At 41.5% G+C, this 12685-nt stretch overlaps 1 protein-coding gene across 1 annotated transcript in view; it reads left to right on the top strand.

The window, feature by feature from the left end:
• The window catches only part of THEMIS (thymocyte selection associated), a 77185-nt gene that overhangs the window by 21622 nt on the left and 42878 nt on the right, over window positions 1–12685 (top strand). Inside the window, exons 3-4 of the mRNA XM_072855826.1 lie at window positions 2359–2817; window positions 5868–6913. Coding sequence (XP_072711927.1) covers window positions 2359–2817; window positions 5868–6913 — 1505 coding nt within the window. The remainder of the gene's footprint in view (window positions 1–2358; window positions 2818–5867; window positions 6914–12685) is intronic.

Below are 12685 nucleotides of genomic sequence, written 5' to 3'. Positions count from 1 at the left end.
CTTGCTTGTTAATAATTGTGTTAAAAACAGCTGTGAGAAACATTAAAAATAGCAGTGAGAAAGAGAAGTGTGAGTGTGTTGAAGTTGTACTTCGTACTTGTGCAGCTACATTCATGGATGTGGCTTCCTTGCAGCCCGGAAAAAGGCCTGAAGGCTTTCCATAGAGCTGCAGTGAGAACACATATGTAGAGGATGTGTTTGCACAAGGGTACTAATTTCACACTGGAAAAGCTGACTGTCATACAGACAACTGTGAAGGCACAGAACTGCAGAAAGCAGTTACATAGGCACAACTAGCGACTATCTCTGCAGTACATCTAGGCTATTACTATAGCATCTTATAGCATATAATAGCATCTGCAATAGGCTATTACTGTTTAGGCTGCTGACAAGCCCTCAGAGCTGTTAGTTGCCACAGATCCTAGTGCTCTCATAGGATACCTAGAACCAAACATGCCCAATCTGGTGATAAATTCAGTTAGGTAATAAAGTTCAGGTAATAAAGTTAAAAGCTACTGAACAGACAGAATCTTAATGACATCTCCTTTAACAAGAAGGGTGCTAAAGCTATGAAGTGAAAGCAGCGGGTTTTGTTACAGTGAAACAAAAGTCACAGCAATTCTGTGGCAAAAAAACCCAGGCTGTTGTGGTGGAGGGAATGGTTTGATATATCCTTTTTAAAGAGTACAATCTTGAGCCCCTGCTTCCATGCAGGCCCCTCAGTTGTGTTGATTGTGGTCAGTGGGTGACACTTGGTGAGGGAAAAGGTGTGGGAGAAAATAAGCAATTTGGAGCTTATTTTTAACTGAAGCAATCCCCCAGTCTAATTTGTTAAACAATCCCACTATCAGAGGAAGTCTAGAGAAGGGAGTGAGTGTCTTCCCAACATCCAACAGGAACTGTGTTCTGGCAGCATCCCACGTTGCGGAGACCCAGGTATCTGCTGGGGCATCCTGCCCTTTTCTCACACTCTGGTTCCCACGAGAAGGGAGTCATAGCCAGTGTGGACCCTGTTCCCACACTAGACAACTGGGGGCAGGTGGATGGGACACTTAAACCTTTGTAGGCATGGCAGAAACCGCTCATGAGGTGTGGAGCTGCCATGAAAGAGTCTCTAGTGCTGCCAAGCAGCCTTGAGTCCCCATCCCATGCTTCATAACTGCCAAGGTGGGAGTATTCCTTTACCACAAAGATACGGTGCCCTTTGTGCAGTCCAGAGGAGGCAAAAGCGTGGAGCAGCGGGGGCCATAGGGTTTCTGCTAGTTGGCTTTGGGGGAAGGAAGGAGAAGAGGCACTGCATCTCCCAGGGAGCTTGGCTGCTTTGTCACTGTAGCTGTAGCTGCCAGTTAGTTTGTGTGGGTCCCCTGGCTTGCAAATTTGGCCTAGGAATAACCTCTACATTCACTTATATTCACTTGGAAGAGAGCCTCAGTCGATGCCTATCCCAGGAAGCTGCAATGTAATTCCATGAGGCAGCATTCACACTGCCATGCCTGGGGAGGAAGACAGCTGAATCACACAGTTCAGCTAAACCCTACTGTTTAGTCCTCTAAACCGTCCATTTCATCTTCCTCTAGAAAAACACTCACGCAAATATAGAAATGTACATATTTTTCTTGCAATGTGGACTCTTAATGAGACAGCTCCAAGGGGCATGATTAACATGAAATAATAATGTCCCTAGGGGATAGGGAAGCTCAGATAGAGCTTCCGTCTTGCAGTGCTTCAGCACTTTAATTGCCTGGTGATGGCCACAGTGCTACAACACCCAAACTTTGAATTACTCCATCTGGTGGTCTGGGCTATCATCAGATATGCTAAAATCAATCATCTCCTTTGCTCATTCTTATCTGTAGACACTACTTTTTCATTTGTGATGTGTCTTTAAACATACTTGGTCTAGGAATCTCCAGTCTGTGTGTGGAAGAATACATAATACAATGTTTAGCCAGAAACTTTATCCTGCATTTCACCGATCACATTAGTGTTGCTCTTCCTCATACCGTGTCTGCAATTTTTTTCTTAAAGGTTGGTTTCCTGAGAAGACAGATAAGAATTTAAGATAATTTTTCTGTTTTCTGTAGCAAAGAAAAGAACTTTTTTCTCTTCTTACCATGAATGTAAAAATGTTGGATGTCAGAAATTACTGCAGAATAGAAAGGGATAATTCCAGCCACCTATGATTTGTATCATGTAGTTGATATTAACTTTATAGAGTCACATTTCTAGCAACCAAACTATCAGCTATGAATTGTTTGATATGCTTTGCTCCCCATTTTTGTTACATTCACAGTCTAAAATTTGGCATGGCTTCCTTTACATATTTCCCTTTTTATAATGCAAGTTTTCTGTTCCTAGGTCTTTATAAGGTCGTGGCAGATAAAACTCCATATACCAGCATTGAAGAAATTACAAGAAAAGTCTCTATTGGGCCAACAAGATTTGGCCATCCGTGTTTCTACAGCCCTGAAGATATAAAATTGGCAAACCTCACCATCAAACATGGTGAGCAGATCACCTTCAGCTCAGTGGAAGAGGTCAATGGAACGATGGCTGTGAACTGTGGCGTGGTCAGAAATAACCAGTCTCATTCTTTTACTTTGCCCCTTTCACAAGAAGGAAAATTCTACGAGTGTGAAGATGACCAGATATACACCCTGAAAGAGATTGCAGAATGGAAAATCCCTAAGTGCAGAAACCGGATTGTCAAACTTTCCAATACTTTGCATATGTGGGACTCCTCTAATCCACTTCCTGAGAATTTTAATGGCTGCTTGATTCTCACACCTGTCTATGAAGTGCAGGCAGTAATGAAATGTAAGTAGGAATCAAAGTCAATGTTCTGTTTGCCTCAGTATAGCAAAGTACCCTTAAATATACAAAATTTGCTTAAAATAGGCAGGAAGGATTCAATTTGGTCAAGAATTCCTGACCCATATTTGCCACTGATGTTAGTTTCAAGATGAAGAAAGGTAAAAATAATATTGCCTTTTTTATTCCTTTATCAGCTGTTAATTCAGACAGTTACCTTGCATTTCTTTCTGTTGCCATTTTATTGATCAGTACAATTAAATCACCATTGCAAAGAAAATATATTGCATAGTGAAAAGTGGAGCTTAGGAATTTTGTTCAGTTCTCAGATTCTCTTCCTTTGTTCTCAGACTTTGGCCATGGAGAAGCCACTTGATCATTTACGGTTATGGCTAGGAGGTAGAAAAAGAATATAGACATACATGTTGTAACACACTCAGCTACCATTTATTTTTCAGAATGAGGATGCTGCAGAAAGCAAAACCATATTATTTTACTCTACTGCAGAAACAAATATCAATAGAATATAAACAGAAAAGACACATGGACAATTTCTGAAACCTCTAGGTTTGAGGAAACAGGAAGATATTAGAAAACCAATATCTTTAAAAGCTGTAATTTGTATTATGAGGTTTTATTTAAAAAAAAAAAAAGTTGTCCATGGCATATTATCGCTGTTCTAGTTTTTCCACCAAAACACTGAAACTGCTGGGTTCTGTTCTTACCAATGTCTATATCTATGCCTTACTTTAAACCTGTCAGTGAAGTTAGTCACGGGAATAAAATTAGAAGGTGTGCAAGGGTATAAACACACAGTGAAGTTCTCCTGAGTTATGGTGGCTTGAATAGCCGAGCTGCAGTAACGACCCATGTGTGCGTGCATAGCGTACCCTCTCTGAACTGAGATACCTACCTAAGAAAAAAACCAGCTTAAACTAAAATGTTTGACCTTGCTAGAGGACAGCCCAGGCAGTAGATGGAAACTCGCTGCAATTCTACTTGTTGATGCACCCATCCTGTTAAAGTTTGCAGGATAGGAGCTTAGCTTTTGGGAAAGTTTTGCTGCCTGTTGCCTTTACTAGAAGCAGACCAGTGAGCTCCATAGCAATGAAATCCTAACAGAAATATGTCATTCATGAGGATATTAAACAGGAAATCTTTTCACAATTGAGATTTCTCTGATCAATGGCGTAAGTAAATGGATAAAAGAGAAAGAAATAAAAGTGGGCAGAGGCTGTTAGCACAACATACTATAGTTGTTAAATGCTTATCATGAGATATTCAACTGTGCTTGCTATGTAATTTAATGTGTGAGTTTGGAAAGTATATCTTCATGACATAAAATACTTATTTTTCTACAATTCTAGCTAGATTCAGGAATCTAGCCCATCTCCTGAAGCTGGATTCACTTAGGTGTATTCCTATACCCACTTAGATATATGTGCAGAATCAATAAGAATTTAATGTTTCTAAAAATCTTTCAGAAGATTCAGAAATGTTTGGTATTCACTTGTCTTCCAGTCAGATATTCCAGTGAGAGTTGTATTTGTTGATTTCATTTAATTTCCATTTATGTTTCATAGTGTGCTCAACATTTAAGAAGCATTAAATATGGCCTAAATAACTATTTAATACAAACCTGAAAAGTAGGCTTCATGGTACATGATTAACTACTTTCTTGTGGACCATGCAAAATGGATTTTCACCATTTTTAGAAGAACTATAAATAGACACAAGATAAAGTATGATAAATACTATCCACAATTCAATAAAAAAGATTCCTGATAAGAGGGATAGCAGATTACATTTTCACAGGCTGTGGGCAGGAATCCTCTATACTTCTCATTCTTAATAATGAACAAATTATGTGTGTGGAACTCTTCCAAATGCTCACAGAAAACTTTCAGTTTCACTAGTCATTCCTCCTTCATTGACTTTCCCTTGTGGTGCTTAGGATGTTTGTCACCTGAAGCCATCAATGTGACAAAAGGAGAGTTGGAATAAACAGGTCCCGAATCACTGTCATAAAACTCTATCATATAAAATAACTCTGATACCGATTTTTAAGTATAAAATATTGGTATGCCCTGCTACAAGGAAGTGTGAATGCAGGATACACCATCCTTGTGTGCAGGTTTATGCAGAATAAGTCTTATTGAAGAGAGTCATTCAATATTAGTTGCTTGTTAAATTTTACTGCCCTGGTCAGTGATCTGTAGTGTCACTGATCTGGAGCCAAATTCTTAAACAAGCCTTAATTGCATAGTCAGCTTTGTGCTTGGAAGTTTTGCATCCAAAATTTTGCAAGTTCAGTTGTAATAAAGGAGTAGTTGTTCCCTGTCAGACTGTTAAACACAATGGCTCAGTTCTAACAGTGATTAAAACCAGATGCTGCAGAAAAAGATGCAAGAGTTCCACAGACGACCACTTTAGTAGATATTTCGTAATTCATTAACAATAAACTTAGACTTTGTTATACAAAAGTTTTGCCTTTTTAAAAAAGTTATATTATTTTCTAATAATTATAGATGCTTTCATTATTCTTATAAATATCAAAATATCTTATTTCTCCCAGACTGGTCACAGCAACAACATGTGTTAATGGGTTCACATGCTATTTATTCATTAAAAATGTTCCTCCACCCATTTCTTCAGAGAAACCATAAGTTTCTATGAAATAAAAGAACAGAAATACATCTTGTACTCAAGAAAAAGAGTTTGATAAGATAAATAGCTGATTAAACTTGGAGGTGCTGTGAGAAATATAGTGAACTCGATTTTTTTTCCCTTTCCTTTTTCTTAAACTTCTGTTTACTTGGACACCTTATTCTCATCTCTTCTTGTTTCTCTCTTCCTTTGTGAGGTCTCCTGCAAATCTGATAGCCACAGCTTAAATTAAAACAGTTAGACTTTGACTGGCCCTATTAATTGTGCATGTTAACATATGGAGATGCACACCTCAGGGAAGGTACTTTTAGTGTCTGGCCAACAGGACGTATATTTTATTCCAATGTCAGTTTGAAAACAAAAATTAATGTATTTCTTTTTCTTTTCAGTTCGAAAGGACATAGTTCATATCCTCTCAGATCTAGATGTCGAGGTCAAGGATATAACAGACTCTTATGATATTAGCTCTTTCCTTCAGCCACTGTCTTTGGAAGATGTATTTGAGAGAACAAGCAAGGAATTTCCTATGGTTGCTGAGATCATGGAAGGGCCTTCAGGAAGCCAAAAACCATATAACTTACTGCATACAGGGAAAGAGATCATCATCCACAAAAAGTACCAGGCAACAAGAGTCCTAGCCTCTGAGATCAGAAGTGATTCCCCCAAAAGACATTTTTTAATCCCTATGAGCTACAAGGGAAAGTTCAAGAGAAGACCTCGGGAGTTTCCAACTGCCTATGACTTAGAGATAGCAAGAAGTGAAAAGGAACAGCTTCACGTTGTAGCAACTAAAGCCTTTGATTCCCCTCATAAAGAGCTTTTTTCTGTTTCAGTTGGAGACCAGTTTCTAGTTCAGCAATGCCAGACTAGTGAAATTCTGTATGAGGGAAGAAAGAAAGTCATAGACGTTTTAGCTTGTGAACAAATACTAAGTGATACATATAAGAAAGTACTCCTCCCTATGTACATGGAAGGTGGTTTTGTGGAAGTGATTCATGACAAGAAACAATACCAGCTTTTTGAGATTTGCAAAGAATTTCGTTTGCCTTTTAATGTCAAAGTGTCCGTGAGGGACCTTTCCATTGAGGAAGATGTCTTGGCTGCCGTGCCTGGTCTGCAGTTTGAAGAAGAAATCACAGACTGTTATTTGATGATCAGTAGCACCAGCAGTCCAGTGGAGAGCTGGGAGATTCCTGTATATCGTGTAAACATGTCAGTCCATTTGCTCAGCAGAGATGTCCAGACAGTTGTACCACCTGTGACTAAGACAACAGTGGAAGAGATCAGCGAAGAGCAATACTATATGGTGCGAAGATATGAAAATCAAACCCTTCATCCACCACCCAGGCCTCCCAAAAAGCCAACAGCACTTGCACCAAAACCTGGTTTTGCAGTACTTAAGCAAGGTGTACCTGATGTACTACAGGCTCCAAAGGTAAGGTATCACACCTTGTGTTTGAATCTTTTACAATCATAGGTCATGTTCTGTCGGTTTACAGTCCCTATTTCACTGGTGTATCCTTATGGCATGTACACAGATGGCTCAGTTCCCTGTAATAGGCAAATTAGCCATTATAGACAACAATGGCTAAAATCTCCAGTGTGTGTTAATTGATCCATGAAAAACAACGGAACCATGCCGCCTCACAGCAGAAAGCTTGGCCGTATAATTTTGCATGGGTAATTCTTTACTGCGCCAATGTAAAGCTGAAGGGAGAGACTTGAAGTGGCTGTATTTAAATCTTTATTAAGGGGAAGCATATGTTTTCATGATGTAAAGATAATTTTGCTCAGCTGGAAACAGCAGAATTAAATTCACAGAAAGTCACGTTGTATAGATATTTTTGACTGCATGGTTTTGCACTTACCCAAGTGGCAAATAGATTTGGAATAAAAAGGGCAGCCGTTTTAGAATAGGTCTTGACGTTAAGAAAGAAGTGCCCCTTCTAGGACAATTTTCTTCATTGTTAACCTAAGGCAATGCATTTGTTCATTAATTTTTGTGTTGGGTCTGGCTGAGTTGGAGTTAATTTTCTTCACAGCAGTCTGTAAGATATTGCGTTTTGGATTTGTGACTAAAACAGTGTTGATAACACACCAGTGTTTTGGCTGCTGCAGAGCAGTGTACCCACAGTGTCAAAGCCTTCTCTTTTTCCCAGACTGACCCCCAGCGAGTAGGCTGGGGCTGGGCAAGAAGCTGGGAGGGGACACAGCCAGGAGAGCTGACCCCAACTGACCAAAGGGATATTCCATGACATATAATGCCATGCTCAGCAATAAAAACGGAGGGGGTGGTTGGTTTGGGAAGGTAGCCGTAGCTCAGAGACTGGCTGGACATCAGTCTGCTTGCGGGAGGTGGTGAGTGACTGCCTTTGCACCACTGGAGGTTTTTTTTCCTTTTTCCTTCACTTATTAAACTGTCTTTATCTCAACCCATGAATTTTCTTGCTTTTGCTCTTACTTTTCTCTCTCCTGATGAGATCATCATCCTGATGTCAGGGGGGAGTGAGCAAGCAGCTGGGTGGGTGCTTAGCTGCTGGCTGGGGTCAACCCACCACAATTTTCTTGCATATGTTGAAAGAATCAAAGAAAGACACCTTGATGGACTTTAACGAGACAGACTGTCCAGGAGGTATTTAACTTCGGTTGCAGTTGCTCTCATGTGCAAATACAAATTCCGCACAGGAGAAGAAGGAAAAAACATTGCAAATACCTTCAGGCACCTGCATTGTGATTGTGCTGCACTTTAAATGCAATGTAACTCATGGAATTATATTTGGGGGGGGTTCAGGGAAAGTTACTCTTTGTGTTGCTGTCAAATTAAGGTCCAGTTGTAGCCACCCTGGAAGGGGAGCCATTGTGAGTACCTCTCCTTGCCTGCTGGAGGTGTTCCTCCTCTCAGTGACAATTCCGAGACCACACGCAGGTCCACAGCTCCACATAGGCCCTGGGAGATGGTTACAAGAGACCATGGAAGTGAATGGGTAAGGTGGGTCCCTCAGATAAGGGTAACAGAGCAAAAAGCTGTGTCATTTTCTTCTGTCTTTACTTGCACTGTGGAAACTTTTCTGCTAGTTAGTACAGGACCCTTGCAGCAGCTTAAATAAGGCATCCTGTTAGGCTAGGGAGGATACATGAGAAACTGGTCCCCGGAGCTAACAGGCAAGCCATCAGCCTGGTACTGTCCTGGGGTACAGAACTGGGGAAGAATTCCCTGAAGTTGTGTTCCTGGTAGACCCTTACCCTTGTCAGGAGGACTCAGACCTCCTGCAGTTACTGATGGCTGTCTGTGGAGAGCAACAGGAAGGTGCTGACTCTAGACTAGACTCATGCAGAAGATACTATTTTCCTGCAGTGAGGAGAGAGCAATAACCACAGGACAGGGATGAGCTGAGGTTCCTTTGCACATTCATGAGTGAGAACAACCTTAGACTGCAGCTGTCCAGACAAAGAAATGCATTTAAGCAGACTGTTCCAGAGGACATTTTTCATCACATGCTTGTCATAAATAAATAATAAATGGCAGTCAGAATGCTTAGAGTTATGCAGGTTCGTAAATCTCCTTCCCTGGAAAGGTGAAACAAGCAGAGATCCCTTATTCATAAGATTAAACATCCTGAGCTGTAACATAATAGGTTTAAAGTCGCGCAGAATGCATTATCTCTTCTATCCTGAGCACTGCGAATCCTCTGAGAGGACACGTATTGTAGCGGATAGGCTCTGCCTCGGCCTCTCTGCCAGTGATGGCGATAGGGGAGACTGCATTTTCTTCTACATGTGTCAGGGATGTCTGAGGGTTCAGAAAGCTGGAGATTGTGCCAAACTGATAAATGGCCCTCTTTGCATATTTTGTGACTATGCATAGACTTATTTGCATAAGTAACAGACGAATGTCCTAATGAGCCGAACTTAAGCCTGACAAGGTGGCAGCCTGCAATAAGCTTTATTGCTGCATGAGTTGCCATGCTCCTCCTGAGGCAGCTGCCTGCCTGGTGCTTAGGGAGCCCTGGCTGCTTGCTGGAGGGTGGTGAATGGCTTCCTTGCCCACCAGCTGGGAAGCTCTGCTTGGCGTGGTGCTTCAGGATTAAATGCTGCTGCTGCTGCATGAGTCCACAGAGGACTAAGATCTGGCTGGTTTATGCCAGTACCTGAGGGTGCTCTGCAAGGGTGGGTCACCTCTAGCTACAGCTTGTGCTTTGATCACCTCTTAGCTCCCAGCAACGCTGTGAGGGCAGAGAGGCTCCAGCTGTCTGCCTGCTGTTCCCTGACCTTGGTACGGGAACACTAGGGCCAGGAGCAGGACTATACAGTGTATGTTTCACTGTACTTTTGGTCATGTTAGTCACTGAATTGTATGAGATTAGCAGTCAGTATGGACTGGAACCTCAGATGAGTGCAAGAACTGCATCTGCTTGTGTGCAAGGTGCAATGCTGCAGCGACATGGATGTTTGCACAGTTCAGCGAAGTCCAGAGACAACAGATGAATTCTCAAACATAATATAGCTGCATTAACCAAGCACTCTGCCCAGTCTCTTCACAGGGCTAATTAAGTTGGCTTGGCTCCTGCTGACACAGCTTTCACTTCCAGAGCCTGGGGATCTCTCCTCTCCCCTCCACAGTACAGTGCAGACTTTCCCTTTCCCTCTCATGTGATCATTTTGTTTGGGTAAGAAACATCCAGACCACATATGTTTGCAATTTTGTATTATTTGCTAATTGAATAAACAAAGACAAACCCCAAGAAAATACATGCAAACTAAACAAATGAAACAAAATTGCATGTATTGAATGATGAAATTGATATTTCAGATACCAGATATCTATCTAATATCAATATCAAATAGCAGATATCTATCTAATAACCACTATCACCTCTACCCACAAGCACCCCGAACTGAGGACAGTGATGACAAAACAATGATTGTACCCTTTGTCTAATGGTAAAATGTAGGACACAAGCAGTCATTCACATGAAATCCACATTTTTCCTCACTGGAATCATTGGAAGAAAGTTCTCAGGGGGCTCTAACTGCCATGTTGAATTAAATAGTTTAAACCATTCAGTTTCTGATTTGTGAGCTTAGCTAGAAAATGAGAATGACCTAATAAAACCCTAGAAGTTAATGCTACTGATTTGAGAATGGAGCACCTCACTCTCTTGCCAACTTGTTCCTGGAGAGAAGTTCCCATGGGACGAACTGGTCAGGACTTCACCTTCTTGAAATTAAAATTCATTTAAAAAGAACAAGCCAGATATGCCTGTTCTTTCCACAGTTAGAACCACCACGGTGAATATAACAAACCAAGTTTTCACTTAGTAACTCCAGAGTAAGGTTTCAGGTGGGACCTTGAACCCAGGGGTTGAGGCTTGAAAATTGTTTCCTAAAATTTCCTTAGGCTTTTTACCTACTACCTACTGTTTCCTCCCCTTCAAGGGGATTCAAGCAGCAAAAGTTTTCTAGCTTTCTTTTTGCCTATCAGTTCAAGCAGTAAATATCCTACAGATTTAAGAAGGTGTTAATATATGGCCCTCAATGGCTTTGTTTTAAATTCAAACAATCAAAGAAGAGCCCATGCCAAATAAATATTGCTAAGTGCATGTTAATACTGGGGGAACTGTAATCAAGGCATGGGAGGACACAGTTTAGTCCCAATACTCCTAATACCCCAAGGGCGCTAAGTGCACTGCTCAAGGAATTAAAAAAGGCAGTATTTGGCTCCTGATAAACAGTAAGAGAGGTTAGCTCCATCCAATGCTATTTTCAGTGGTCTGCTCAGGCATGTATCTAGCCTGAGCAACAGTAGAATCAGTAAAATACTCACCGGCTTCAAGTTAGGATTGCTGCTAAATACCTCTATGAATGTGGAACTGGAAAAGTCAGTCACAGGCAGTAATCTGCTCACCTCTGGCAAGAAAGCTGAGAGAATTCCAGCTGGGGAAACTGGAATTTAATAAAATACTAAGTATCAGGGCATGATAGTTAACCGCCATTCCGTGCTAAGGTCCATTATCCTTCAAAAAGTCATTACAGTGTTATGATATCAGGAACTTTCTTGCTTTCTTGCTTTTTATTTCAAAATTAAAATGAAAGAAAAATTATCACTTCCATCTGGCTTTGCAGTTCTACAAACTGAACTATCGAAATCTGCCATTAACATATTTATCGCATCTGTCTTCACAGCAAAATGAAGACTTATCTGGAATTAAATTGATAAGACATAAGCTGCATTTTTCAGCAAATTAGTTTTCCTGCAGCGCCTCCTTTCCTTCCTCCTAACTATTTCTTTTCTGCTTCTAGAGCATTTTTCATGTTTTTAGGGCCTTTATAGTGTAGATTTAACACAAATATTTCTGCTGTGTAGCAAGAAACTAACCTTCCTAAATAAATACGTATTAGAAACTGCATGCAGGACAGCCAGCAAGCAATAGGTAAGAACAGACTTCAGGAATTAATAATCTTTTGGCACTGGAAATGAGAGAGGAAAGTGTGGTTCAGTAGCAGACACAAAATTGTGCATATGCAAATGTAAGAAAGAGGGTTTCTCTCCGACAGATGCAGCATTGTGGCTGCTGAGGCTGCAACCGTGCTTCCTCGTCTTCTCTTTTTCTCTGTCCCCACTGAAGAGGAGGTTTCTCTCTCCCTGGAATCTCAGCTTCCACCCTCTCTCTCCCCCTTCTTCTCCACATCCCACGTACTGTTTCTCCCTGTCACTTTCCAATAGCTTTGTAAGTCCCCAGTAAATAGCATGGGAAGGCTGGAAGCACAGCCCTTACAGATTAATGACCACCCCACATCATCATTGTGGCCAAGTTCTTGAAGTCTCTCAAAATCCCACCCCCACCACAGATTCGCCCAGTGACTCAGGCCCCAAATCCCTCCAACTTCTTGCGCTGCAGCTTCTCGCTTCTCCAAGCACCATGTCCACACTGTGCCACAGGGTGCGTTTCCTCCTAACACCCATCCTGTGCCGCATGTGCCTCGTTTCGCCCAGACCCATGGGCCTCAGGTCCCCCAGCACCGCACTTGTTATGTGCCCTTCAGCCCCTTGCAACTTACATGACCTTGGTTCCCCAGTCCTCTCTATTGCTTTCAGCCAGGCTTGTCTCTTCCTCTTGCTTGTTTCTTCCCAACACATCTCCCCCGCTTGCTCTTCTCTCATGCAGTGAGCTGAAACCAAGGCCACAGGCATTATCGGGTAGGAGCT

This window comes from Ciconia boyciana, chromosome 3 (genome assembly GCF_034638445.1).
Source record: "Ciconia boyciana chromosome 3, ASM3463844v1, whole genome shotgun sequence".
Taxonomy (NCBI): domain Eukaryota; kingdom Metazoa; phylum Chordata; class Aves; order Ciconiiformes; family Ciconiidae; genus Ciconia; species Ciconia boyciana.
The sequence above is the reverse complement of the archived record's forward strand: the minus strand, read 5'-3'. Positions and strand labels throughout refer to the sequence as shown.